Source organism: Corvus kubaryi, unplaced genomic scaffold (genome assembly GCF_017639235.1).
Source record: "Corvus kubaryi isolate FWS band 111438036 unplaced genomic scaffold, C.kubaryi_AGA036_p1.0 68, whole genome shotgun sequence".
Classification (NCBI taxonomy): Eukaryota; Metazoa; Chordata; class Aves; order Passeriformes; family Corvidae; genus Corvus; species Corvus kubaryi.
Genome location: NW_024582056.1, coordinates 17,719,311 through 17,746,180, shown reverse-complemented (window position 1 = coordinate 17,746,180; position 26,870 = coordinate 17,719,311). Strand labels below are relative to the sequence as shown.

The 26,870-nt window shown below is 43.1% G+C and overlaps 2 protein-coding genes across 3 annotated transcripts; one reads left to right on the top strand and one right to left on the bottom strand.

Annotated features, from left to right (window-relative positions):
- Positions 1-4,562: 4,562 nt before the first annotated feature.
- Positions 4,563-9,221, bottom strand: CCDC127 (coiled-coil domain containing 127). 2 transcript variants are annotated; one of them, XM_042048782.1, is made up of 3 exons: positions 9,060-9,221; positions 8,646-8,774; positions 4,563-8,039 (listed from the first exon to the last, which is right to left on the bottom strand). In XM_042048782.1, exons 2-3 carry the CDS (start codon positions 8,764-8,766, stop codon positions 7,366-7,368), a joined length of 795 nt encoding a protein of 264 aa, XP_041904716.1. In that variant the 5' UTR covers positions 8,767-8,774; positions 9,060-9,221; the 3' UTR covers positions 4,563-7,365. The 2 variants fall into 2 exon arrangements, with proteins under 2 accessions (XP_041904716.1, XP_041904717.1); XM_042048783.1 differs by lacking the exon at positions 9,060-9,221 and having other exon boundaries at positions 8,418-8,760.
- A 487-nt stretch (positions 9,222-9,708) lies between these two features.
- Positions 9,709-25,001, top strand: SDHA (succinate dehydrogenase complex flavoprotein subunit A). The gene is made up of 15 exons (XM_042048779.1): positions 9,709-9,811; positions 12,562-12,648; positions 12,936-13,097; positions 13,874-14,017; positions 14,154-14,318; positions 15,429-15,577; positions 16,767-16,891; positions 19,123-19,291; positions 19,873-20,068; positions 20,872-21,043; positions 22,350-22,468; positions 22,840-22,951; positions 23,512-23,642; positions 24,161-24,274; positions 24,655-25,001. Exons 1-15 carry the CDS (start codon positions 9,746-9,748, stop codon positions 24,739-24,741), a joined length of 1,998 nt encoding a protein of 665 aa, XP_041904713.1. The 5' UTR covers positions 9,709-9,745; the 3' UTR covers positions 24,742-25,001.
- Positions 25,002-26,870: the final 1,869 nt, after the last annotated feature.

Genomic DNA, 26,870 nt, shown 5'->3' with positions numbered 1-26,870 from the left:
TCCCCAGGTGCTTGGAGGTGTTGTCTATATTGCCACCCTGTGGACTGGAACAAGCAAGGTGAGGCTGCCCTCCTGTAGTCACATCTATTCTCCCAGGTAACAAGTGACAGCACCCAGAGGAAATGGACTCAAGTTGCTCCAGGAGAGGTTTGGATTGGATATTAGGGAAAATTGCTTCCTGGAAAGGGTGGCTAGGCTTTGGAAGAGGCTGCTCAGGGAAGTGGTGAAACACCAACCGTGGGTTTTGAATCATCCTAAAAAAGACGGATCACTGTATTTAGCAACAAAAATAAATGAAGCAAAAGACTGGGAATCCAGTGCCACAACCTGAAGTTTGAAGCCTTGGGTCATAAAAGGTTCAGCAGATTCCTTGTGCAACAGCTTTCAGACCAACTTGCTCTGCACAGTTTCATAATAGCGTATTAACAGTTCCTATTTATTGTCACAATAAAACATTTGAGATAATTTAAAAGCAAACCAAAGTCTTTTACAGCTACATAAAGTTATGCACAGCTATGCTCCTGTGAGAAGCAGGGAGTTGGAACTGATGATCCTTCTGGGTCCCTTCCAACTCAAGATATTCTATGATTCTATGATTCTTCTGCCCTCCATCACGGGCTGGAGGAGACTGCATCAGGGGAAGTTTCTTTATCTGGATCCTGTGAAGGGGAGGACAAATAGGAAGAAGCACAACAGGACAGGGAACTGTTCTTCTAAAAACCAATTCCTTTCATATAAAGCTGTTGAGAAAAGCAGAGACCACTGGCAATATACATTGTTTACAACTAGGTTTCAGGTTGCAACCAATAGTTTCAGGCATGAAATGCAATATGATCCTTTCGTTGTGATTCTGTTATGCCTGGTATGACATAGAACAAATCTGTAACTCTCCAGATATTTTCATTGTTCTTTGCAATATACCAGGCTATTAGGATTAACTACATTATTTTCTGACCCTTTTTAGTACTGCAGCAGATACTGGTGTGAAATCTCTTACTCTAGTAATTCTATAGCAATATCTTACCAGCCTTAATCCTGTTTTCTTTCCAGTCAGCTTCTACTTTGTAGTCAAAGCATCATATCCAGCAGCACAATCATTCTTGCTTGTGTAATGAGCCTAAACCAGGAAAAGATGGAAATGTAAAGATGGTGAAGAAGGAGAAGGAGAAGGAGAAGCAGAAAAAGAAAAAGAATAAGAATAAGAATAAGAATAAGAATACGAAGAAGAAGAAGAAGAAGAAGAAGAAGAAGAAGATGAAGAAGCAGAAGAAGAAGAAGAAGCAGAAGAAGAAGAAGAAGAAGAAGAGAAAATTGAGAGGCTAAACGAAATAGTCTCTCTGATAGCCCATCCTTTAAAATTGGTGGACAAAACACAAAATCCTTTGACTAGCTGCCAATGGATAACATCCTTGACCAGATGCGCAAAAAGGGAGCCCCAGCCTCAAGAGCAGACTCAAAATCTGCAGCCTAGGGGACAATAATGATCATATTAGAAAGGGAGATATGCAGGAAAAATATTTCAGAGCTGCTTAGTTTTAAGGGTAATAAACAATCGCAGGTGGTCATGCAGTTTACCTTGCCAATAAATGATCTGTAGATCTTTAACTTGATCTAAGTTTTATGCTCCGTTGTTCTCAAACTCTACCTGATAAGTAACCAAAAGGCACAGTTCTCACAGCTCCTCAGCTGGCATGATTTGATTTCCTATGTGAGTGCGTGAAAGCTGCTGCCACCAGCACACAGCAGTTCAAGTAGGGATACCTTAAAGACTTTGGAGATGTCCAATAAACTTTGGAGCCTAAACTTCTTCCCGTGAGATTGTAAACTTCTCCAGATGGGACAGAAGTTCTGTGCCAACAAGTATCACTGCAAGGGAGAAATAAGACAGCACTGAGCTCTTGTTGGAACTGTCCCAGTCTACTGGGAACACAATGGAGGTAGGATGTCACACACAGTGACTTCCACATGCATCCCATTCTGGAGTGGTTTTATGGTGTCAAGGAGTTTCTTTCAGCAATCTGACATGCCTAGAAACTTTCAGTTCATGTTTATTGTGGAAGCAGCAGCGTCCTTTGCCACAGAAAAAATTAAAGAGAACAAGCTATGAACAGCATGTCTGGTGTAGTTCATCCAGAACTGAGCTGACACTGATGCCTGTGTGGCCTCTTTGCCTTTTTATCTCCCAGAAGGAGGCACAATCTTTATGTTTGTCTATACTGGTAGTTTGCCTAATATTTACTTCAGTTTATATATAAACATTTCACTGAAGTAATATCAGCTCCAGTGGCAGCATGCTTTGTTGTTTTGTTCTTCTTGTTGACACCAAGGAGGGAGACGTGCTGTCTTTAATATTTCACTATATACCAAAGATCACCAAAATATTGCTTTCATCTTTGTGTACATCTCACCTTTGGAATAACTTTGAGGGGGAATACAGGTAAGGAGCATAGGTGTAGAAATGCTTCTGTGGACAGCACCAAATTGTCTGATCTCATGATCAGAGGGCTGGAGCGCTTCTCCTATGAAGACAGGCTGAGAGAGTCGGGGTTGTTCAGCGTGGAGAAGAAACAACTCGGGGAAACCTTACTGTAGCCTTTCAGTACTTCAAGAGGGCTTATCATGAACAGGGGTATACTTTTAGCAGGGCCTGTTGTGATGGGACAAGGGATAATGGTTTTAAACTAAAAGACCATTGGTTTAGACTAGATATAAGGAAGAAATTTTTTTACAACAAAGGTGGTGAAACACTGGCACAGGTTGCCCAGAGAGGTGGTAGGTGTTCCATCCCTGGAAACATTCAAGGTCAGGTTGGATGGGGCTCCAAACAACCTGGTCTGTTTGGAGATGTCCTTGGTCATTGCAGGTGGGTTGGACTAGATGAGTTTTAAAGGTCCCTTCCAACCCAAGCCATTCTATAATGGTCAGCATCCCCTTAAATTTCTTAGTCAGCGAAGTGCTACTGCTTGGGAACTGTCTCACAACACTCTCTTCTCCAGCAGGCAGCAGAACATGTTGACAGCTGTAGATTGTTTCTTGCCGTGTTCATTAAACAATGAACAGTGTTCTTTAATCGAGTTTGTCACAGTTTTCCAGTGCTGTAGAATACAATGACGTGCTAATGGGTTGCTGAACTACACCCGACCCCTGCCTGCCGCCTTTGCACAGAGGTCTGCCGCAGCACCCACTTCAGTAGAGACAAGTTCATCCTGGTTTGATCACCGAACACTACGTTTTTGCTCGCCTTTCTTGTTATTACGTGCGGAGGCGTTTGGGCCAGAGAGCTCTCTCTGATGGGCAGCTACCTCTGTGTAGCATCAGGAGATGCGCTCCAGCGGAGCTCATGGGAACAGAGGATGCGGCTGCGGCTGCCGGCTGGAAGAGCCATCAGCCACAAGGGGGAAGCAGCATCCAGCGATACAAACACCAGCCACGGCAGCTGAGGATTTTGTTCTGATTGCGTAAGCTTAGAGGAGAGGTGTCTGAGAAACATAAACCTGTGATGAGCACAAGAGTGAAGAGGCATTTTTTCAGCAGCTGGACAGCTCGGGTGACCTCAGCACAGGGCTGCTGGGGTGCATGACTGCAAACAGCCGCCACCACTGTTCTCACAATCCACCAGCTCTCTTCAAACTCTTCCACCCGCAGACTGTTTGTTTCCAGAAGCACATTTACTTCCAGTTTACTTTCAGTTTTTGTTGCAGCAATCACTCAGCTGTTTTGTTGTGAAGTGGCCATTGCCTCACTGCTGAGCTACGCTAAATTTCAGCGAGTTACTTCTTAGCAGGTCCAGCTGTTGTCTCAGATACGCAGTGAAAGCTCCTGGACCAGGCAGTAAATTAATGACCAATAAATGCGGGCCTTGGCATGCACAGCAGCAAAGCCTCCATATCCAGCTGCACCACAACTGCAACTATAAACTTGACTTTCATCCTTTTTTCACAGCAGTAACTCAGATTCCTTTGATTTCATCACAATAACTGAACCACCGTTTCTGCCTTGTATCCTCTGCAAGCAACGCTGTTCTCTCATGCTCACGCAGGAGTGCTCAAACCCATGCTTTAAAGAGCCAGAGGATGGTGAAGGATTGCGTCAAATACAAACAGATTTAGGATCTTTTATTACAGCAATGAGGATTTCCAGAGTGTCTGAACACTGTCCTAGAGCAGCTGGATTGCAATTCTTCACAGAGAGCAGGAAGACGAGGGAACTAAAAAGCAGCTGACATGCAGAAGGAGACATCTGAGGGATTCTGGAAGAAGGCAGAATATCCTACACAACACTCTGTCGAAGGAACGTCCCCAGCCTTTCAGAGGGATGGTCACTTTTAATGCCACATCTTCAGTCAATGCTCTGCACTTACCTGTGTAGCAGTGCTCTTTCCTAAGAAAAAAAACCTTTACAACATATTCTTTTTCCAGCACCACCACCAAAACTTTTCACTTGCCAATTCAAAAAATGTACAATCCATAAAACCAAAAATGGTGCAATTAGCTTGGAAAATCTGAATAAAGTAGAAAATTCCAGTTCTCCCACCCACCTTGCCCAAGTTACAAAACAGTGCAGAAATATGTAAAGGTTTTTATTAATTGTTAAACAGTTGAGTGACAATTTTATAACAAAAATAAGTTCATTAAATACTTTGAAAACAGATTATTCCTGCATTCTACATAAATACGTGGGCAGTTCCAAACAATTAACAAATTCAGAACAAGTGCTGGGCAAGATAAAACTTATATTAGAATTTTCAGCATAACAACCTACAAAGGGGGAACATTTCAAAAATACACTGCATACCTACAAATATGAGTTTTGGTAGAAACTAACAGGACCAGTACTTCTAAACCAGTTATACACTTTTAAAAAGCCTTCTGAAATAACTCTACACTCTTAATACAATGATCTTCAAAGTGTCCATGAACAATACTTCAATTAGTTGTACAAATAAATGACATTTCTAAAAAAGAGAAAGTGAATACCAAACCTTTACTACATTGCATCCAACCCTGTACAATCAAGTGTGTAAGGCTGGACTGTACATATTTATACTGAAAAAATAGTATTTTATCCTTGATTACATTTTCTTTCAACATTTTGAGTGATATGAGTGACAAACTATGAAAAAAAAGAAAAAGCATAAAATCTTTGATCTCTTAATGCTAAGTTGTACAAATTGAAGGCATGAATCTCAAATACACTGGCACTGATTCGCTCTCTGCTCTCAGTCAGCTGAGCAGGCTGCCACAGCTGGACGGTCACTTTCCACCCTGAAGGAATTACACACAGGCTGTTACTCAAACTAATTTGTTCTCCTGGGCAATTTGAGTGTGTGCCTATGTCCAGCTGCAGCAGCTTGGCTCAGGGTGTCACACATGAGTAGTAACTCCATTGCGTTCTCATCTCCCAACTCACACACGCTTGGCACCCAGACAAACTGTGGCCCTTCTGGTGTTTGTGATCTCTCTTTTTTTCTCCAAGTTTGTCTACTAAAACTTTATTTAAAAAATCAGTATGAAAAAAGGATTAATAACACAACAGTATAATTAGTACTACCAAGGTGAGCAAAATCTCAACTGGAAAACCGAATATTTGGGAAACATCTATTCTGTTCAGGAATTTTGTTACGTTAGATATTTCTGCTTAGTAACAGGATTAAGTTGCACACACTGTTTCAAAAGATTTATCTGCTGTTTTCTGTGCTCAGACTAAAATAAAACCAGGAGAAAACAGTAAGAGAAAAACCCCACATCTGCAGGAAAGGCATTCACTTAGCTTGGATTGCTTCCAAGCCATGGTTCTACATGATTGCCTAGAGCAAACGTGTTTGTCAAGTCCAGCCCTCAGTAAATAATAAGCTGCTAATTAATGAACTGACAACCAACCAACACTAATCAAAGTAACAGAGAAGACTAGATGTTATAAACAAAAGGGTAAACACTGCCCCTTTGAGGTCTAAGGCTTGACTAGAAAGAAGAAAAAAGTAATTCAAAATACATGAAAAAAAGGTGGTTCCTACTGCTAAAAGGACTCAAAGTATACTCAAAATTCTAAGAAATTTCAGGTATTGAAATGCACTTGGTTTAGTTTGTTTGTTGTTAGATTTTTTTAATCTGGATCTGTTCATTTTCCTATATTATTTTACCATACCTATTATTTTATTTTTACCATATCTATTTTATTTTACTAGCTAAATTAAAAAGCCCCCATTCTTTAAAGTTTGCAAAGCTTGTATATTTGTAGGCTTTCATGATCATGTGTATGTAAAGTGGTGAACCACAAGCATAAAATTTAAGAGCTGCAGAAGAGTACATACTTCAGTTGTGGGAGAAGGGGGACAGGTGGAGAGGGAGTAGTGGCCACCAGTGCAGGCTGCATTTGCAGGTTCCCACCTGCAAATAACAAACAGGGCCTGTCCAAGGAGCACAGCCAGGTGCAATGGCAAGGAGGTTCCGGCAAGCAAACCAGGTGGCAGCCCTAGGACACAGAAGCAGCAGCATGGGGACATCCATAATGGTGGCACATTGTTGGGTTACAACTAAAATCTTGACTGAGAAAAAAACAAGTATTCTTAAATTATCTCAAATATATGAAAATATAACTTTCAGTTTATACACTCCCTAGTATTTGAGAATGGATCCCAAGTGCCAATGAGGCATCAGTCTATTTCTTTATGTGTTATTTGAATTAGCATCTTTTGGATGTTTCATTCATAAAGCACTATTTATATATTAAGCTGGAAAACAATGCAAGACTAACTAATCTGAAACAGGACCGAACCAATCCCCCCCCCCCCCAGAATACTAACACCTGCTTACACACACACTCTCACACATATATGTATTTATATAATTGTACATACAGACACGTAAGATTTATGTGTCGAGCATCTGGCTCCAACACCGTCTCTCCCAAACATCTGCCTCGAAGTCAGTCTTGCTTAAACAAATTTTCAAAAAATAACAGTAATAAAAAAAGAGACTGTTGAGACCCTATGTAAAATGTGAGGGATAAGGAGCACAATGTGCTGCTGCACCTGGGGGAGACAAATCACCGTTCTCTGTTAAGGGAGTGTGACCATCAGTGAGGCAAATGCCTCTGCTCCGTTTTGCTGCTTCTGACACCTGTGGGAGTTGGTGTATCTCTATACTGCAACACAAACACACAGAGTTTAAGAGCATGCACAGCTCACCAGAGCATCTGTTGTTAGTGAGAGGAAAGGCACCAGAACTACACACATCCCATGCAAACACAAGTGCAAGGAGGAGGAGAGATGGCAACACAGCAGAAGAATTTAACAGCTTCGGACTACAACTGTGATTGTCCCTACCATGCATGGTGGATCTCACAGAATCCCTCTGCTTTCCCTACTTAGCGTTTTCCTAACATGGCTTTTTCTACCCTCTTGAATTTCTGCAGTTCAACAGCTAGCTCCCAGTATCTCAGATACAGCCACATAAGCTTTCCATTTTGACTTCTGGTTCTGTCCAGCACATTGCCACAGTAGTGATCATGTTTGAAAATATCTTTTAAGCCACTCTCCACATGTAAAGCCATAGCAACAGGATCAGTTGCTGCTTTAACTAGCAGATTTTTCTCTATTTCTAGTCTCTGACTTCTGGGGACAATAAGACTGCAGTAGATGTCCTGTCTTTCTTTCAGTCCCTCTTCAAATTCTTTTAGTAAAATATTGGCTCTCTGTTGCCACTCTTCTTCCTTTGCCAGGCAACTCTGGTACAATGTACCTTCTGCTCCTGTGTGCAAAAGGACTTGTTTTTCTTGCTCCAGCTTCTCCTGCTCCTGTTCTAGGAGCTTTCTCTCTTCTACTAGCTTGCGGCTCTGGGACACGAGGGCTTCACGGTAACTCAGGGTCCTGTTGCGTTCCTTTTCCAGCTCCACCTCCAGATGAGCAACAGCGCGACGATTCTCCATGATTATATCCCGGTATTTGCCTTCCAGGTCTTTTTGTAAAGTCGACTCTTTTTTGTAGTACTCTTGCTTTTCTTTTTCTATTTCTTTCTGACATTCTCTGGTCCAGATCCAACCTATCATATATAAATGAGACTTCAGATGCAAGTATAACAGGTAACAATGGCGGGTATGATTAACTAGCTATGCCACAAATGAAGCTACTAAGTCATAAAAAACTTTCGTTCCTGCCCTCCCAAATGATATTCACTTCTATTTACTTGTCCCGACAATAACTGTTTCCGTGGCCCCTGTTTCACAGTGAGTCACTTTAAATGATCATGCTTTCTCTGAAATAACCCCATTTTTTTACTGCCAATACTCATACTACTTGGATTAGAGAAGGAAAATAAAGTCATGGAGAAACAAACTGGAGGTTTATGATGCAGGTACTGCACAGAGAACGTTCTAGGCCCAGTATATAAATATACATCAGCAACATCTGGGGTTGTTACCTCTGGGCTCTCCAGCACATCCTGCATCCATTTTTCTTGAGAGCTTTGTAAACTAGAGCTTATTAAATTTGGATTCAACTCCATGTACGGAGTGGTCATTGCCTTAGCGATACCAACAGTGCTTGTTTATGCCATTATAAACAAGAATGGGAAGTCCCCAGACGGAGCATGCCTCTACCACCGCACTGCTCCAGGAGCCCCCTCGGGCTGGGGCCCAGCGCTACTCACGGAAGGCGGCCAGGCCCAGCATGGGGACCAGCAGGGCGTAGTTCCACCTGCTGCCGTCATCGCCGGGATCGCGCCGATTGGGCAGAATGTTCCAGTTGGGAGGGTCGTTTAAGTTATTCATGAAGGCACCTGCGATGCACAGAGGGGAGACGCGGCCTCAGCTGCGCGCAGAGGGGCCGGGGCCGCTCCCGCTGCCACCTTCTCCTCCCGCTGGAGGACTAGGAATTCTGCCCGAGCCTCTCGAACGGCGGCCCCGACACTTGGGAACTTAGCCGCGCTCTGAGCGGCAGCCCCGGCCGCGACACGGCATGCCGGGCCCATCCCCGTTCCCATTCCCGTTCCCATTCCCGCCCCCGTCCCGCTCCCCCCACGCACGAGCCCAGGAGCGCGCGGACCCCGGGCGCTACCACTCACCTGCCGGCCCCGCCCCCTCCCGGGCCGGCCCATCAGCCGGGAGGAAGAGAGGGGGAGCCGAGGGGGGGGGACAACAAAAGGACTCGCCCGAGCCCTGGGCGCTGCCGGACGTCCGTCCCCGCCCCGGAGCGGCCCTTTCTGTTCCGGTGGCGCCGACGGCGGAACGCAGCCGTGAGAGGCGTCAGAATTCCACCTTCTGGGCTTGCTGAGTCTACTTTTTGTCCTAGAGCGAAAATACAGTCTTTCCTTCGCCCTTCTGTCCAAGTCTTACGTTTAGGAAATGGTCTTTCGCACAACTTCAGAAAATAACTCTGGCCTGTTTATTTCGCAATACTTAAGGCGCTGTCAGAGAGAAAAAGAGGCCGAATCTTACAGTATTGCAGAACTACATTTTTCAATATTTCACCAAGGAAAAATAATGGCAGTAACACAATCCTAGGCTTTTTTTTTCTTTTTTTTTTCTTTTTTTTTTTTTTAAGATATTTACGCTCAAAACATGAGCAGTTTAGGAACCTTCCATCACGCAGCTCTTGGGTGGGGTGGGATCGCACTGGCGAAGCTTCGCGCGGGGGGCTCCCCCCCGCGGCATGGTTGGTCTGTCCCGCCGAGACCCGCGCGTGCGCCCTGCGCGTCCGTTCCCTCCTTCCTCCCCCCCCCGCGCCCCCCCCCCAAGTCTGCGGTGCGTGATGGCGGCGGCGGCGGCGCGGGGGCTGGCGAAGCGCTGGCTGCGCCCGGTCGCGGCTTCCCGGGCGGTGAGTCCCTGTCCCTGCTCTTGCTCCTGTCCCTGCTCCTGCTCTTGTCCCTGTCCTTGCCCTTGGTCTTGCCCTGTTTTCCTGCCGGCGGCGGCCCGGCTCCGCTGTCTCCTCCTTGACCTTGACCCGCCCGGTAATCTCCCCACCCCCGGCAAGTTCGGTCCCTCCGGTGCTATTTTGGAGAGGCACCGACCTCGCTACTCGTGTCCCGGGGGCAGGTTCCTGGAAGTAGGTGGCTGTGGGCATAGCTGGGCCGCGCCTCCCGGCTCGGGAAGCGACCGCCGTAGCCTGAGGCCCTGAGTAGGTCCTGAGGGACTGAGGGAGGTAGCGGGAACGGGATGTGCTGGGAAAGGCCCTGGAGGAGCCTGGCAGGTGCGGGTCCAGCAGCGGGGTAGAAAGCTCGCCGCAGACTCATTCTGTATCAGCAATAATTGCGTGTACAACAGGAGCAGGGACGTGGTTGTGCTCCACTGCTCGGCCCTGCTGGGACTATACCTCGAGTGCTGCGTTCAGTTCTGGACTCCTTCTCAATTGAGGAAGGACATTGAGGTGCGGGAGCGAATCCAGAGAATGGCAACTAAGCTGGTGAAGGGTCTGAACGCAAGTCCTGTGAGGAGTGGCTGAGGGAGCTGGGGTTGTTAAGCCTGGAGGAAAGGAGGCTCAGGCGGAAGTTTATCACTCTCTGCAACTGCCTGAGGAGAGGTTGTAGCAACATGGGGGTCAGTCTCTTCTCCCATGCAGCTAGTGACAGAATGGGAGAAAATGGCCTCAAACTGCACCAGGGGACATTCAGGTTGGACATCAGGAAGAATTTTTTCCCAGCGAGGGTGATTAGACATTGGAATGGGCTGCCAAGGGAGGTGGTGGAGTTACCATTCCTGAAAGTGTTTAAGGGAAGACAAGACATGGCACTTAGTGCTATGGTCTAGTTGACACGGTGGTGTTTGGTCATTGGTTGGACTCTATGGTCTTGGAGGCCTTTTCCAACCTAATGCATTCTGTGATTCTGTACCTGTGTGGGAAGCTAGTGTGTATCTGAGTTGCTTGAACCTGGCTGGTGAGTGTGGCCAGAAAGGGCTGCTGAGGCATCTGGCAGGTTTGTGTTGGACTGTTAAGTTACAAGACTGTAAGCTGGGCTGTAAGTCCTGCATGAAGGCTTGTTCTTCTCCATGGTGAGGTGGGATTTTTCCATTTCTTCTTACTGTTCTCATCCTGCATGTCCATAAAGAGCTTGGGATTACAAAAATGAGCTGTAGTTGCCCTTGTGTTACAAAGCAAGTGCAGAAAAGACAACTACAGAGAAAGGGAAATGCTTAAAGAGTGTCTCCGTGTTCTAGATGGAAGTGAGTTGGCCCTGGCTGGACCTTAAGTTTCACAAGGGTCATGATCTTCCTGGCAGCATAACAATTCAGGATCACTGCAATCAGTGTTTTCTTCAGAAAAGTGTAACATCTTTTTCTGCTTTGCGGACTTTTGTTCGGACTCAAAGCCGGTAACACAGCAGTGTGGAACAGAGAGAGGAGCTGCCTGGCGGAGAGTACTGGTAGAACACTATGAATAGGTGTTGAGACTGATCTCTCATTCCAAGATGACAGTAGAAACCAGAAACGTGTTAGCAAGTATAATGGCAGAGTAAGATCTGCTGTTATGCAAGAAGATAATTTGAGGAAACTGGTATGAGAAATGATAAAACTAGGTTGAGGAATGTGTACTGTAGTTTACTTCATAGATGATGGAAGAGGTGCACATTTGGAAGTAATGGGCAGGGAAGAGCTCCTTGTTAGCATATTGTAGGGTGATTGAACCATGAATGTAACAGCTGCTGGAAAAGGCAGATAACACTCAGCGAATTTTAGAGTATGTTTCAAATAGGGAAGTGCCGATGTCACTGGACAGGTCGCACACATGGTTTTGTGTTGCTGTTCTCAGCAATCGTACATGCTGAGTTAGGCTTTTTGTTTCTGAACTGTGTAAAGAAGGAATACCAGATTCTGATACATTGGAGAGGTGGAGACTAAAATTCTGATTGTTCTAATCTATCCAAGCAAAGATTGCATACTGAGTAGGTTTGGGTGCAGTGCTTGTTGTTTTGGTTTGGTTTTGAACATGTTGGGGGGAGGGAGTGACATTGCAGAAGGGTAAAACTTGCACCCTTGTGCTTATTTTATGTATTAATAAATGGTTCCAAATTGGTCACTAATTTAATAAAGAATAAGAGAAATATCTCTGACTTTTGAAGCAATGCTCAGCTGGAAGACCATTCCCTACAACCTTTTTTAATTTTCAGTACTGTGACCACCTGAAATAATTCCAATTCTGGGGATTACTTGACAGGAGAGTAATTTTCCATTACTTCCTATGGTTTCCACAAAGCTGTCTTCATCTCTGCTTAATTATGAAAAACTACAAGAATACTACAGCATTAATTGCAAATACATTCTTCTGTCAGTGCAGCCTCAGACAGGTCTGAGAGGCTGGTCACTGTTAGTGAAGTAAATAATGCATGGCCTGGGACGCCCTGTTAACTTCAGGCTGTTCTCTCATCAGTCAAACTTTTTTTGATTATATGGCATGACTATAGGAAAGCCAGAGGTTCATTGCAGGTAGCTCTAAAATACATTAATATTCTTATATATGTGCTACCAGTGGTAAGTGAAGATTTGTTATAAATATAGGGTAGCTGAGAATGGCGAAAGTCTATCCTGTGGAAACATTTGTTCCATAATAGTTGTCTTGGCTTCTTTCCGTAGTGGCCAGCAGCGTGCCAGGCTCCCGCACGGAACTTGCACTTCACAGTCTATGGAAAGAAAAATGCCTCCACAAAGGTTTCTGACTCGGTATGTTTGTACTTTTTATATTGTGATTCAGTAATGCACTAAATGCTTGACAGACAGGAAACATCACGCTTGTAGTGGAAGTTGCCGTTAAGTATTTCGTGAGACTGAGTTGCTGAAATGCCTGACTCTTTTTAATGATGGTTTCCAACCAAGAGAGGATAACAGATGTAGCAATTGCTGCAAAAGTCTATTGAGAACATTATACCTATCCTGCTTGTGTTTTTATGAAAATTGTTTGACCTCTCTTGAGCTATTTGTGATCATAACAAACTGATTTATTTTTCCAGATTTCTACCCAATACCCAGTAGTGGACCATGAGTTTGATGCAGTTGTTGTGGGTGCAGGAGGAGCAGGCCTGCGGGCTGCCTTTGGTTTGTCAGAAGCTGGGTTTAACACAGCCTGTGTTACCAAGCTGTTTCCCACCCGCTCTCATACTGTTGCTGCACAGGTGAGAAATGAGGCAGAGCCAATGTTTAAAAAATGCTTGCTGTCAGAAAGCTGATTTGGATGTAGAATAATCACAGAACGGTTTGGGTTGGAAGTGGCCTTAAAGGTTACCCAGTTCCAACGCCCCTGCCATGAGCAGGGGTTCTACCCATTAGATTAGATTGCTCGGGACCCCATCCAGCCTGGTCTTTAACGCTTCTAGGAATGGGGCACTTGAACATCTTGTTTCAAGGCTGTGCTTCTTTTTATAAATATTGCATATTTAGTAGAAACGTTTTAGGGGGGTAATATATCATAGAATCACAGGATCATTAAGTTGGGGAAAGACCTCTAAGATCACAAGAGACCAACCATTAACCTATCCCTGCCAAACTTTATAGTAAGTAACAGGTACATTTCATTTGGCTTCCAAGCCAGTGATGTTGCAAGACACATTTTTTTAATCTCACTTCCAGTCATTCTTAAAATCCTTATTTCCCCTTATGTTTTCATTTCATGATACTGCCTCTTTTTTCTTCCCCTTTTCTAAACATTATCAAAATGCAGTGCTGCTTGTCTCCCCTGAGTGCAGCTGTGATTCACTGTTTCACACAGAACAGCAGGACAAGCCGTTGTGAAACTGAGGAGTTTACAGGTTTTTCACAGCCACATTAAATCTGACTTTATTTCTTGTACATAGATGCATAACTGGTGTGTGGTTTTTAATAGAAATAAGGTAAACCTACTAAAGCTGTACTTGAGTAGTGTAATTCCAGGAAAATGGATTTTCATTTACAGGGAGGGATCAATGCTGCTCTGGGCAACATGGAGGATGATAACTGGAGGTGGCATTTCTATGACACAGTGAAAGGGTCGGACTGGCTGGGTGACCAGGATGCCATACACTACATGACTGAGCAAGCCCCAGCTGCTGTGATAGAGGTGAGACTCATGGGATTTGCTGTCAGCTGTAGTTATAAATAACACAGGCTAGCTTCCAAGGAGATCTCCTTAAAATAACTTCTTGTATTGTGATGCACAAGCAATAGCTTTTGATGCTTGCATTTGGGTTCAACAGCTGGAAAATTACGGGATGCCATTCAGCAGAACTGAAGAAGGAAAAATCTATCAGCGTGCGTTCGGTGGACAGAGTCTTCAGTTTGGAAAAGGAGGACAGGCCCACAGATGCTGTTGTGTTGCAGACAGGACTGGACATTCACTCTTACATACTCTGTATGGCAGGGTAAGGAGTTGTGAAGTAAACTTGGTTTGGGTTTTTGCATTTGCATTGACTGATTTTTTTTTTCCCTTTTCCCCCCAAGAGGTTGAAAAAAAAAATCAATCCCAGAGCAAACAAACATGTAGCTGTTCACATATGAATGAGGAATCCAGGGGACTGGCTTATAGCGTTTCTGGGTTATCTTCCTTCCTGAGGCAATGTGGAAGGATGAAGACAATGGATACTAATTAGCGTCAGCTTTTTGGTCTGGACTAGTTCTGCACTGTTAGTACTTTTGTGTCTGTTAACTAGACCCAAAGAGAATTTATGTAAACTTTGCCCCAAAAGCCCTTTTTTTCCAAAAATTTGACACAGCACCATTGGGGAACTCTGTAAAGAGGCACAAGCCAGCATTTTTTTTCACTCGTCTTCAAACTGGGAGGAGGGGGAAACAAGGTGTAAATGAACTAAAGCCTACTGTGCATTCCTGAGCTTGTTCTATGGCAAGTAAGTGACTAGTGTTCCAGCATGTCTGCCTGTTAATTCTGCAAACGATAATTAAAGGAAATTCTGGCTGTTTGAAAATGGTAGTGAGCTACTTGAAACCAGAAATCCAAGTGCCCGGTAGCTACTGTTTTTTATTTACTTGGTAGCCAGCTAATTGCTCTCCTCCAGCGTCGCACTGTGTGTGCTGCTGCCATACAAATTCTCAATGCTGCCAAACACTGTTCTGATCCCTGAGGGCATGAAAGAATGTTTGACTAGTTGCCTCCTGCTCCTGCTGGTTTATTGGGCTCCTGGAAGTGTTTTCCGTATCTCTGGGAGCGCTTAAGTGCGACGTGCTTGTACATGTATGGAGCACTGCAGCTGGCTAATGTGTTGCCAAGTGTAGAGTGAAATGGTTAAGTCCTGCTGACTCACTCATGACTGCTCAGAGTTAAGTGCTTTTGCTGCTACTTGTATCTTTTAAAGCTAGAGCAGATTAATTAGCAAATTCAGTAATAAATAGTTACGAGGAAACAGTCTTCTGTGAGAGTTGGTGGGGATGTTTTTTATCCTGATACAGCCCATGTGTATTCACAATTTTGAAGAGAGGTTACTTCAGTAAAAGTTCCTTTCCTAATTTTCCTCCAGTCTCTACGATACGATACAAGCTACTTTGTTGAATATTTTGCCTTGGACCTACTTATGGAGAATGGAGAATGCCGTGGTGTTATTGCCCTCTGCATTGAAGATGGAACCATACATCGTTTTAGGGCAAAAAACACGGTCATTGCCACTGGGTAATGTAACATTTGGGATGAAGGACCAAAACTTGGGAGCGTTATCAGTTGGAAGTTTGAGTGCTTGCATGTGTATTCAGATCCACAGCGTGGAGAAGATACATTGATTGACAAAACATAATTTATGGGTTCATTCCCCCCCACACTTAAAAGGAATATAACTGAATTCAGTCATTCCCTCTGAAAGAAGGCACATGCTGATTTTGTGACCATGTATAAATTTGGTATGAGGTCTAACTTTGAATTCTAGAACAATGGCATAAAGTAAGAATATGTAAGAGTAATATATATGATTCAGATGGTCTTTGATTTTTAAAACGTACTCTTTAAAACAGCCATAGTTGCAGTGGTTCCAATGTGTCTGTCTGTAGAGTTCTGAATTTCCTGTAGGAAATGGCTTTTGTCAACATTCCAGAGAATCTGTTTCATTAAGATATTGCCACTGTAATTCTAAGTGTTCTAGGATGAAACTATCATAATATGAGTGTAACTTAACATTACTTGGTTGCAAAGTTTGTTAGAATGTCTATTAGAATGCTATTTGCATTAGTCTTCTGCTGCTTATGGCTGTGTCCTATTTCAATATGAAAAATATTTATAAATGTATCTGTAAAAGATACAAATAAATTATGTAGGCAACCAAATTTGTCTTTCTGACACATTTTTCATGCTTGTGTACTTTGAGGTACACAGAATATGTACATTGCTGTTTCTTCTGAGAGTTTGTCCTGAAACTGGGCCGATCGGCTGTTCTCAATAATGTTGGAGACTAACCTAGATGTTTGCAGTGTAATAATTCATGTTTAGTACCTGGCCAACTAAATTTTAAAATCTAAGAATATAAAACCAGGGGGATCTAAACCATTGTTATACGCTATTTTTTATAAAACTGCTAGTGATAGTTCAAATGAAGTGGAATGGTATGGATTGAGAGAACTTTCTGAAATAACTTTTTTTTCTAGCAGAAAGCTTCTGATATTGGTACTCTTTTTCTGTCACCAGACATTTTTCAAATATGGTTGAGCATATTTGAAACCAGTTTTGTTTTCTTTTGATTGAACTTCTGCACTTTTCTTGTTAACCCTTTTCTCTACTTCCACAGTTGTGCAAACAGCATAGTTTGGTGGTATGTTCTAGTGATGTTTTAACTTTTCTTCCTGCTAATTCTATTGACTTTTGTGTTCCGTAGTGGGTATGGCCGCACTTATTTCAGCTGCACATCTGCTCATACCAGTACTGGTGATGGCACTGCCATGGTCACACGAGCTGGGCTTCCTTGCCAGGACTTAGAATTTGTGCAGTTTCACCCTACAGGTACAGAATATGAAATAGTACTTGCAGCATTATTTTTAATGAGTTGAACAGATTTTTGTGTTGTTTTAAAATCTCACAGAATCACAGAATATGCTGAGTTGGAAGGGGCCCATCAGGTTCATTGAGTCCAACTCCTGCCCCTGCACAGGACACCGCAAGAGTTGCACCATGTGCCTGAGAGCAGTGTCCAAACGCTTCTGGAACTTTCATCTGGCTTGGTGCTGTGACCACTCCCTTGGTGGGAGTTCCAGTGCCCCGTCATCCTCTGGGTGAAGAACCTTTTTCTAATATCCAACCTAAACCTCCCCTGACACAGCTTCAGGCTATGCCCTCAGGTCCTGTCACTGGTCACCACAGAGAAGAGATCAGTGCCTGCCCCTCCTGTTCACCTCACATGGAAGTTGTAGACTGCAATAGGGTCTCCTCTCAGTCTCCTCCAGGCTGAACAGACTAAGTGACCTCAGCTGCTCCTCATTCAGCTTCCCTTCAAGGTCCTTAACCATCTTCATTGCCCTCCTTTGGATGCTGTCTAATAGCTTAATATTGGTTTTATATTTTTGTGCTCAAAACCGCACACAGAATTCAGTGTGAGGCTGCCTCGGTGCAGAGCAGAGCGGGACAATCCCCTCCCTTGCCCGGCTGCTGATGCTGTGCCTGATGCCCCCCGGACACACTTGGCCCTCCTGGCTGCCAGGGCACTGCTGACTCATGGTCAACTTTCCACTGACCAGGACTCCCAGGTCCCTTTCCATGGCACTGCTTTCCAGCATCTCCTTCCCCAGTCTGTCTGTACATCCAGCGTTGTGTCCAGCCCAGGTGCAGAATCCAGCATGTTCCCTTTTTGAACTTCATACAGTTGGTGATTGCCCAGTCCCCTAATTTGTCGAGGTCTCTCTGCACGGCCTCTCTGCCTTGGAGGGAATCGACAGCTCCTCAGCTCCTCCCAGTGTTGTACCATCTCCAGACTTGCTCAGTATCCCTTACAGTCCTGTGTCCAGTCATTTATGAAGATGTTGAAGAGCACAGGGCCTAAGACAGAGCCCTCTGGAATCCCACTAGTGACAGGTCACCAGCCTGATGTCACCTGAAACATGGTGTGCTCACGTCAGTTTGCACTTCTCTGCAGCACTTGAGTAGTTGCTTGTGATGTGTTTAGACTTGTCTGCAACTGTTGTTGAATATAAATTTGAGAATAAGATAAAACGTGAGAAAGGTCTCTGCTGTTGTAATTTAAAGAGCAATGTTAAGTATTTTGAGGTGCTGTCTTTACAATGGTAACAGGTTTTATGAATTACAAGCTGAAACCACCTCTTAAACTTGTATTTCCATTGTCCTTAATATTTTAAGGGGTTTGATATTAGATAAAAGAGCAACGGGATAGGATAGGTGCAAATGTTAGGGAATTCTATATTAAGTGGGGTAGTTCAAGTCCAGGTATATATTTAGAACTGCAGTTTTATAGCACATGAGCAGTATCTAAACTGAATAACAATGATCAAAAACTAGATTTGTAGCTAATTAAATGCTTCAGTTTAATTCGTGATGTGATTTTTTGTAAATGGTTTGCATACTTTTACAATGTTGTTGTATCATAGAGATCCAATATTCAGTTAACTTGGTTAAGGTTCTTCTAGTTAAAGCTTCATTGCTTATATGATAATTCTGTAGCTTTTAAGATAACTATCAAGTGCATGAGTTAGTTTGCATTTTTGTTTTCTGTGATGACCAGTGCTGCAGGATAACAAGTAGGCCTTCCTTCTCTAAAGGAAAACTGAGTAAGCTTTTACATTCCACAGGATTTGAAGTCATCCTATGCTTTAGCATAGGAGAAGAGGGAACAAAAATGAGCAAATGGACCCTGAGAGTATCAACTTCTGGTTTATTAAAAGTTCTAAAATAATTGCTGAAGGTCTACAAGGTCTTCATAAAATTCTCCTGACATATTGATGGGTGCAGATCACTTCTAGTTTTAACACTTGAAATACTACAGGTGTTCCAGATCAACTTGCTTACCTTTAGGAAAGAGTGTTTAAAAGGACTAACAACACTTTTTTCCATGTAGTCTTGAGGGACAGTTCCTGGTGGTATGATTAGGGTGGAATGAAATCTGCCCCTCTTATCTGCTTGTATTATTTTGAGAAGACCTTGTTTATTCAGTGTTCATGATCCTGATGAACATTTGTGAAGCTGTGTAGAGAATCTCCTTTGATGGCATTTTCTTTCTTGAACAGGTATCTATGGGGCTGGCTGCCTTATCACAGAAGGATGTCGTGGAGAGGGAGGTATTCTAATCAACAGTCAAGGTGAAAGATTCATGGAGAGATACGCACCTGTTGCCAAGGATCTGGCTTCTAGGGATGTAGTGTCTCGCTCTATGACCATAGAAATCCGTGAAGGAAGGTTAGTTAAATGCTCTTAACAAAGCTGCAGAATAAATACTTAATCATACTAGACTGTAGGAGTTGCAATACTTCATTTGATAAGCACATGGTAATTCATGAGAGTGAGCTTTAATGATTGTTAAGCTGATCTCTGTGTGTGAGGCAGAAATCTTTCTTGTTAGTTCCTAATGATACTGACAGAGAACCGATGATGTTAAGAGTCTCCTGTTTGAATTCAGTGTGTCTAGAGACAGTTGCTCAAACAAGTTTAATGTATATGCTCTTACTACAAACAATTAAAATAATTTGGTGCTCTGTTCTCTTGACTACTTAGCTAATTTTTACATATTTCTGCAGAGATGTAATAGTTTAAAGTCTTAAATAATGTGAATTATTGTGAAAAGAAAACTGGGAGTTGGAAAATGGCCTCAATTCACCCAAGTGCCACAGTCTTATTAAATATGCTAGATACTAATTTTTGTCAGATAACATTTGAAAAAGAACTTATTTATTTTCACAGATGAAACAGATTGGATTAGAAATGCTACTAGTGTTTGTAAATTCCTGTTATGTATTCCAGTGTTGCTTTTTTTTTGCTAGGGGTTGTGGTCCTGAAAAAGATCATGTGTACCTGCAGTTGCACCACTTGCCACCACAGCAGCTGGCAACCCGTCTCCCAGGGATTTCCGAAACAGCCATGATATTTGCTGGAGTTGATGTCACTAAAGAGCCTATCCCTGTTCTGCCTACTGTGCATTATAATATGGGAGGTATTCCTACTAACTACAAAGGACAGGTAAGGAATACACGTCACTTTTGGACTGTATTTTCATCATCATACTAAAAAATTATTTTCCAAATAGAAAAGCATTAAGAATGTTTTTCATAAACATAAGGATGATTAATACAATTTTTAATAATATAATAATGATGTCAGAGTACTTAAAACACACAGTCTTTTTTGTGTTCTTAAATAACTTGATAGCCAAGTTCCAGTCCATCTGGAGGTGGGAGTCCCCAGAAACAGCTAAAATGAAGTTGCTGTCACGTGTGACAACAATTCTCTGTTTATCAAGCTGAGGATAATATAGTTGAACATAGATCAAAGTAGGGCTCTATTGCATTCTGTAACATGAGTTAACACGTATTATTCCTCTGTAGTTCATGTAATTTAAACACTAAAGCAGATCCTCCAACTGACACTAGTCAGAAGTCAATGTGATGGTGTCAACTGAATTCTTCTCTTTGTGTATTGTACTTGTTGAATTTCAGTGTGAAATTTTGCCTTAGAAACGTGTGCAGGTCGGACTTTATTCCTGTGCATTTCTGACTTGCTGCAGGGTTGTGGTGAAATGGAGCCATGCACTCTTCATAAGCATACATAAGGAGATCTTGGGGTTTAGTCCCATCTGTATTTACGTACTGCATACATTACTACTTCCCCTTTAGAACTAAGGTAATTCTAGGTTTAGAGTTGGAAAAAATTTAAGGTTGTTGTGTTCCATCCTTACATCCACGTGGCCTCTGCAGATAAGGAGGTTTGCACTGTTACAGACTGTTTAAAAAAGCTGAGTATTAATGGAGTGTGTGCAATGTCAGGTGATCACACACGTGAATGGTGAGGATAAGGTGGTGCCTGGGTTATACGCCTGCGGGGAAGCGGCCTCTGCATCTGTCCACGGCGCAAATCGACTTGGAGCTAACTCCCTTCTGGATTTGGTGGTCTTCGGTCGTGCTTGTGCCCTGACTATTGCAAATACATGCAAGCCTGGTAAGTTTCACTTTTCTAGAGGTATTTGCCTTCATGATGTAATTTCTGCCCAACGAAGAGTTGTTGCTACCTGATTCAAATTTAGAATGATAGACATAAGCTCTTATTTGTTAGAAAAGGAAGAAATCGGTGTTTATGCTTTTTGTAGGTGTGTTCTTTGCCATGCAAATGTTTTGACATTACTGTTTGTTTTGTAATTGATCCTTTTAGAACTATTGGGTCAATGCTATTGGCATGAACAGTCAGGATTTTTGACAAATTAACACAGAATATTGAATGCAAAGACTGACTTCTCTACATCCTGCACCATCTTCTACATCAAAATGTAATCTGTCTTATACTTGGCACTTTTTGTATAGTGGAATTTGCTGCCACCTTGCTGATTTATATATTAGAAGGACTGACATGCAAGTGATAAGAGATAGATACTACAAATTGCAGTATTTCATTATTCCCTGGATTCTCACTGCTGAATCTTAGATATTTTTAAATAATCTGGTTCAGCAACCTGAGAAACAAAGAAGAAAGCTCTCCCTTCCAGCCCCTAACAAAATGCTGGAAGTGCCAGTTGTATTGCCAGAGCAGCTGCAGTCCAGAAGTAGTTGTCTGTTTTCTTACTGCTTAATGTCCAAACTGCACCAACTGCAGAGACTGATGAATCCTCATGGAATCAGCTTAGATATTACGGCGCTTACTGTGTTTGGCTTTGTGTCAACATTTTTTCAAATCCTTCTGTGACTCTTTAGCATTTGAAATTGTAGAAAGGGGTTTATTAATCTGAATGCAAAGCTGCCTGTGAGATGAACTGTGCTGGTAAGATGCTGTGTTTGCTTCGTTGCCCAGTAACACATGGTTTCCCATATTAGAGGCAAGATGCCAGGCTCATGTCTAACCGCCAAGCTTACTGACTTGTCCTGGTCCCTTACACATCCAAGGAAAGGTGGGAGGTTTGGGAATGAGGAGACAAGGAAAGCATAGCAGAAGGTTATTCCACAGGTTTATTCCATAGTTTAGAAGAATTTTCATCAAGTGCTGCTTCGAAGGAATGAACAGCAGAATTTTGCCAAACCTATAAAATCTCTATTAATTGTTATACGAAAGAATGGGATTCATATTCCATTGAGAACTTTTAAATATATGGATATAATTGGTGGGACTTCAGGAAAGTTACACTTACTGTGTACCTCAGAGGAAGAAAACAGATTATGTTTTAGTCAAATCTGATTTTTAGTAATTACTAGTCTATGAAACTGCCAGAAACCAAACCCAAGCCTGACTGCCAAACTTACTGGAATTTTCTTATTAGGAGAGCCAGTTCCCCCCATTAAACCAAATGCTGGTGAAGAGTCAGTTGCTAATCTTGACAAGTTAAGGTTTGCTGATGGAAGCATAAGGACTTCAGAAGCACGACTTAACATGCAGAAGGTAAGCCTGGGGAAGCTCTTGGGGACAGGGTGGGACAAGCTGCAAGCAATAGTGGAGTTTGGTGACTTGGCAAAGTGGACTTCAGGATTTGCCATGCAGAAGTAAAAACTGTGAGAAGATTGTGCAGCAAAGGTTGTATCACTTCTGTTAATTCCTTCTTCCCTTCATAGTTATTCCTCTTGTGTAGTTTACCTGCTGTATAGTAGAATGGGATTTCAGTTGTTTGGGGTGAATGGAAGAATGGGGGGGTTTTTCAGACTGCAGACAAGTTTGAACTCAGAACAATTCTGTATCAAGCTCTGCTGAAGCTAAGGAAGTCATCTGCTTTCATATGCTTCATATCAAACTGATTTTGTTCTACTGTGTTGCAGGCAATGCAAAACCATGCTGCTGTATTTCGTACTGGTTCTGTACTCCAAGAAGGCTGTGAGAAACTTAGCCAAATTTATGGTGATCTGGCTCATCTAAAGACTTTTGACAGAGGTAATTTGATAGCAGAGAGCACCTTGCCCAGAGTACTCTGGGAAGTGTATTGATGGTTTTGGTTTTCTTTTTTTCTGTAAACCTCATGTGTTTCTTGAATGTTTGGCTGAAGATTTTGAATCTTTCAAAATATTTTGTAAAGCCCTACTTATTAAACATAGTAATCAGGTAAAATACTTGACCTTACCAGTCATTTTCTAGTTGTGTAAAGTTACAAAGAAGCAGAGACTGAAATTGGATTTAAATGTGTAAGGTACACACTGCTCTCATAACATGATGTGAAGTTGTGCAAATACTGAGATGAATGATGAACTTTGTCAGTGTCTTCTGAAAAGGCCAGGGAGGTGCAAAAAGGTAGCAAGACTATTCATAGGCTGGACACTCAGTTTTCATTCTCCAGCTGAGCAGATCATGATGCAGACAGATAAACTGCCATGTCTTGTGGTGTATCTTAAGAGAACTTGGTTATTTAAGTGCAACTGATGATGCACCTTTGGTTCACTCACATGTATTTCTCTTGTTTGTAGACCGTCTTCCATAGTATTTTAATATTTTACCAGGTATTGTGTGGAACACTGACTTGGTGGAGACCCTTGAACTGCAGAACCTGATGCTCTGTGCTCTACAAACCATTTATGCTGCGGAGGCTCGCAAAGAGTCCCGGGGTGCCCATGCCAGAGAGGATTATAAGGTATAAATGTTTTCTGTGACCTGCACGTAGAATTGAATCTCCTTTATGTGTCCTCAGATGGATTCTTTTAGATTTGTAAGCTCTTCAAAGTACAGTCTTCAGTGTTAAGATTAGTGTACTGTTTGTTTGGAGTCCTATCTATTCTGCTTTATCTATTCTTATTTGTTATTTATAAGGGGACCAATACATGACACGCTGGGAAAGATCTAGAGAAGAGTTCCATGCGCACACCTGAGTGATTAGAGGCCTCTAAAACAGGACTGTAGTAATAATATCATGGATGTATAAACAGGACATAAAGATGCATAAACAGAATAATTGAAGCAAGGAAAGTTACCTTAGAGCCCTTGCTAAGCCTGAGCATTTCAAATTGGACACGGGCAGTGTTAACAGAGAGCTTGGTGTCTGTCCAGAGACATGCTGGGTTACAGGTGTAATTGAAAGGCAGTTAATCTTGTGGTTGTGAAGTGATTTGCAGATACAGCTTCTGGTCTATACTAATCTCATTTTCTCCCTAGTTACGGGTAGATGAGTTTGACTACTCTAAGCCACTCCAAGGCCAACAGCGGAAGCCATTTGAGGAGCACTGGAGAAAGCACACGCTTTCCTACGTGGATATCCCAACTGGGAAGGTACTTTGAGCTTGGTGCTTGAGGGTCTTTTTTGCTGCTTCTAATAAACAGCCTTGGAAATGGTGATACTCCTGCAAATGACTGTCACAAAATTGAACACATTCCATTGTTGAGCAGTAGGCCTAACTGGGAGAAGTTACTGTTGATCTTTGGGAAGTGACTTTGCTATTTGAGCTGGAATTGTGTTTCCCTTGTGGCTAGTTCAAAAGCTTTTTTGTAATGGTGACAAAACCTGTTGTTGGGTGTTTAGTAGAACTGCTTTATGGTATTTCAAAGGAAGAACTGAATTCTGATCCTATAAAAATCATAATTGTTGGTGTTTTTTGGATCTCATTCTCTGAATCCTGTTGTCCTAAAGTCTTTGTTCCCTCTTACTTCAGGTTACCTTGAAGTACAGACCAGTGATCGACAGAACTTTGAACGAGCAGGATTGCCAGACCGTCCCACCAGCCATTCGCTCGTACTAACAGCTTCCATCTCACTTGAAGCCCTCTCCCAGAGGGGTCAGTGTACATAAGCATAGCACAAGCAAACCAAAATAGTGTTGGCACTTAGCAAAATGAATGGAAAATGCTGACAAAACTTTTCTCCAGCTTGTATTCTGCTGTGGCTTACTGTACATTTATTAAAAGTGGAATGCAGAACAGCTTGTGTTCTTTCACCCCTCTGTCAAAACTGACAGTGAAAACACAAAATGTGTCTAAATAAAGTCATTACAACTCTTGTATTTGTTTGAATATGCTGATCTGTGTATAATTACAATGCTCTTACTGTGAATGTGTAGTTATTTCCATATTTTAAGAGCAAGAAATGCAGTGCCCAGTACCAGGACAAGGGACAGTGGGCACAAACTGAAACACAGGAACTTCCATCTGAATATGAGGAGTGTTCGGGTGGCTCAGCCTGCTTTCGAGCTGAAACCATCAAATGTCAGTCACCAGAAGAGATCACTGAGATCTAGGTTACCTCCCCCTGGGTGGCTCCAAATCCTAAATTACCTCCCCCTGTTCCAGAAGTTCTCCCTTTTGTAGTTATTAATTGGTTCCCTGTTATGACTCCTGCCTCCCTGTTTTCCCCATTTGTTCTGAAAAATGGTATCCTCCCCTCTGCTTGTACCCCATTGGTTGTTTTCTCTTTCCCTGCCTTGCTCCACCCCCCCATAAAGGGGCGAGCCCGCTTTTCCTCGAGGTTGCTCTGGACCCTGGTCCCTCCTGCAAATAAACCTGTTGGAACTCACACCAGAAGCCCCTCCCGCCTTCTTTGCCTCCGGGCTAACGCCAGCCATTCCATCGGCTGCCGGACGTGCTTCCTCTGAGGAGGAGCCAGCGCACGCACCCATCCCCTGCCGATTCCACTGAGCCGTCCAGCGAGGACGCTGTGGAGGCCAACGCTGCGTCCCCTCTGCCCGAGGGCACGCCGAGGTTTGTGCTGACAAGCCCCCGGTTGCGTTAGTGCAGCACTGGAACAGGCTGCCCAAAAAGGTTGTGGAATCTCCTTCCCTGGAGATACTAAAAGCCTGCCTGGATGCAGTCCTGCGCAACCTGCTCAAGGTGAACCTGCTTTAGCATGGAGGTTGGACTAGATGACCTCCATAGATCCCTTCCAACCCCAGCTATTCGTTGCAACAGTTTAGACAAGATGGAGATGCTGAATTTTGTGATGTGGGGACTTAAGCATCTTAGTTGCTGACTAAGTAATACTGAAGAAAATAAGATGATGCAGTAGTACTTAAAACTTTGTATTGTCATACTGTTTTATTGAATGAAAAAGGAGACTTCCACTTAATTCCTCTGATTCCGAATAATATAATATTATATTCTGTATTATTACCCAATGTTTACTGTCTCTGGAACTTCTTAAGCCATTCTAGTGGCACGCCCTGTGTATTTCCTAGACTGTATTTTCTCGCAGGAGCCAAGGGGCAGAAGACTTGCCTAAATATTAAAAGCTTACAAGACTCGAATTCAATGTGCATTTAGTGCCAAGGTGTAACTTGTAAGGCATTAATAGAGCAGTTTCTGACCGCATTTCTGTGAATAACACAGTTCTTGTAGGACTGAAGTGTACCTATGAAGATTGCAATGGAATGAAGCATTCTCCATATTTGCCAAAAAATTGTTTTCTTAACAGCTGAATGGTGGCTGCTCTTTGAGAAAAAACAGAATGTTGGAAAACCTGAGGTGTTGGAATATTGCTGCTGGTGGGTGGAAAAATGGAATGTGCCCTCTTTCACTCCAAAAAGGTGTCTGTACTTTGCGCCAGGGAGGGGCGTAACACGTTGGAGCACTCTGCCTTCTTGAGTAGGAAGTGAAGAGGGGGCTGCGCCTTGACTTGGCTTTTTTTATAAAAGGAGCCTTGACTGTCGTTAGGAGGGAGGGAATAAAGTTCTCTACATCTTTGAAAAGGCTACATTAACGCAGAACAAGCTCATACTTTTTTTCCCCGCTCGCGGAGAAACCGCGGCTACAGCGCTTTCGCTGCTGCCCTTCGCCCGGGGCGGCCGCTTTTTCCCGGATTTTCCCAGGCCGGGCGGACCCGCCCCGGGGCCGCACTCAGCGCCCGCCGCTGCTCCGATTGGCGCGGCGGAGCCTCCGGG

Excerpts from the sequence above, each read along its gene's own strand:
- CCDC127 (XM_042048782.1), bottom strand. The coding sequence starts at position 8,766 with ATGAATAACTTAAACGACCCTCCCAACTGGAACATTCTGCCCAATCGG. Across the intron at positions 8,040-8,645 it reads GCTGGGCCTGGCCGCCTTCC|GTTGGATCTGGACCAGAGAA; the intron begins GTGAGTAGCGCT and ends TATATATGATAG.
- SDHA (XM_042048779.1), top strand. The coding sequence starts at position 9,746 with ATGGCGGCGGCGGCGGCGCGGGGGCTGGCGAAGCGCTGGCTGCGCCCG. Across the intron at positions 14,319-15,428 it reads TACATACTCTGTATGGCAGG|TCTCTACGATACGATACAAG; the intron begins GTAAGGAGTTGT and ends ATTTTCCTCCAG. Across the intron at positions 15,578-16,766 it reads AACACGGTCATTGCCACTGG|TGGGTATGGCCGCACTTATT; the intron begins GTAATGTAACAT and ends TGTGTTCCGTAG.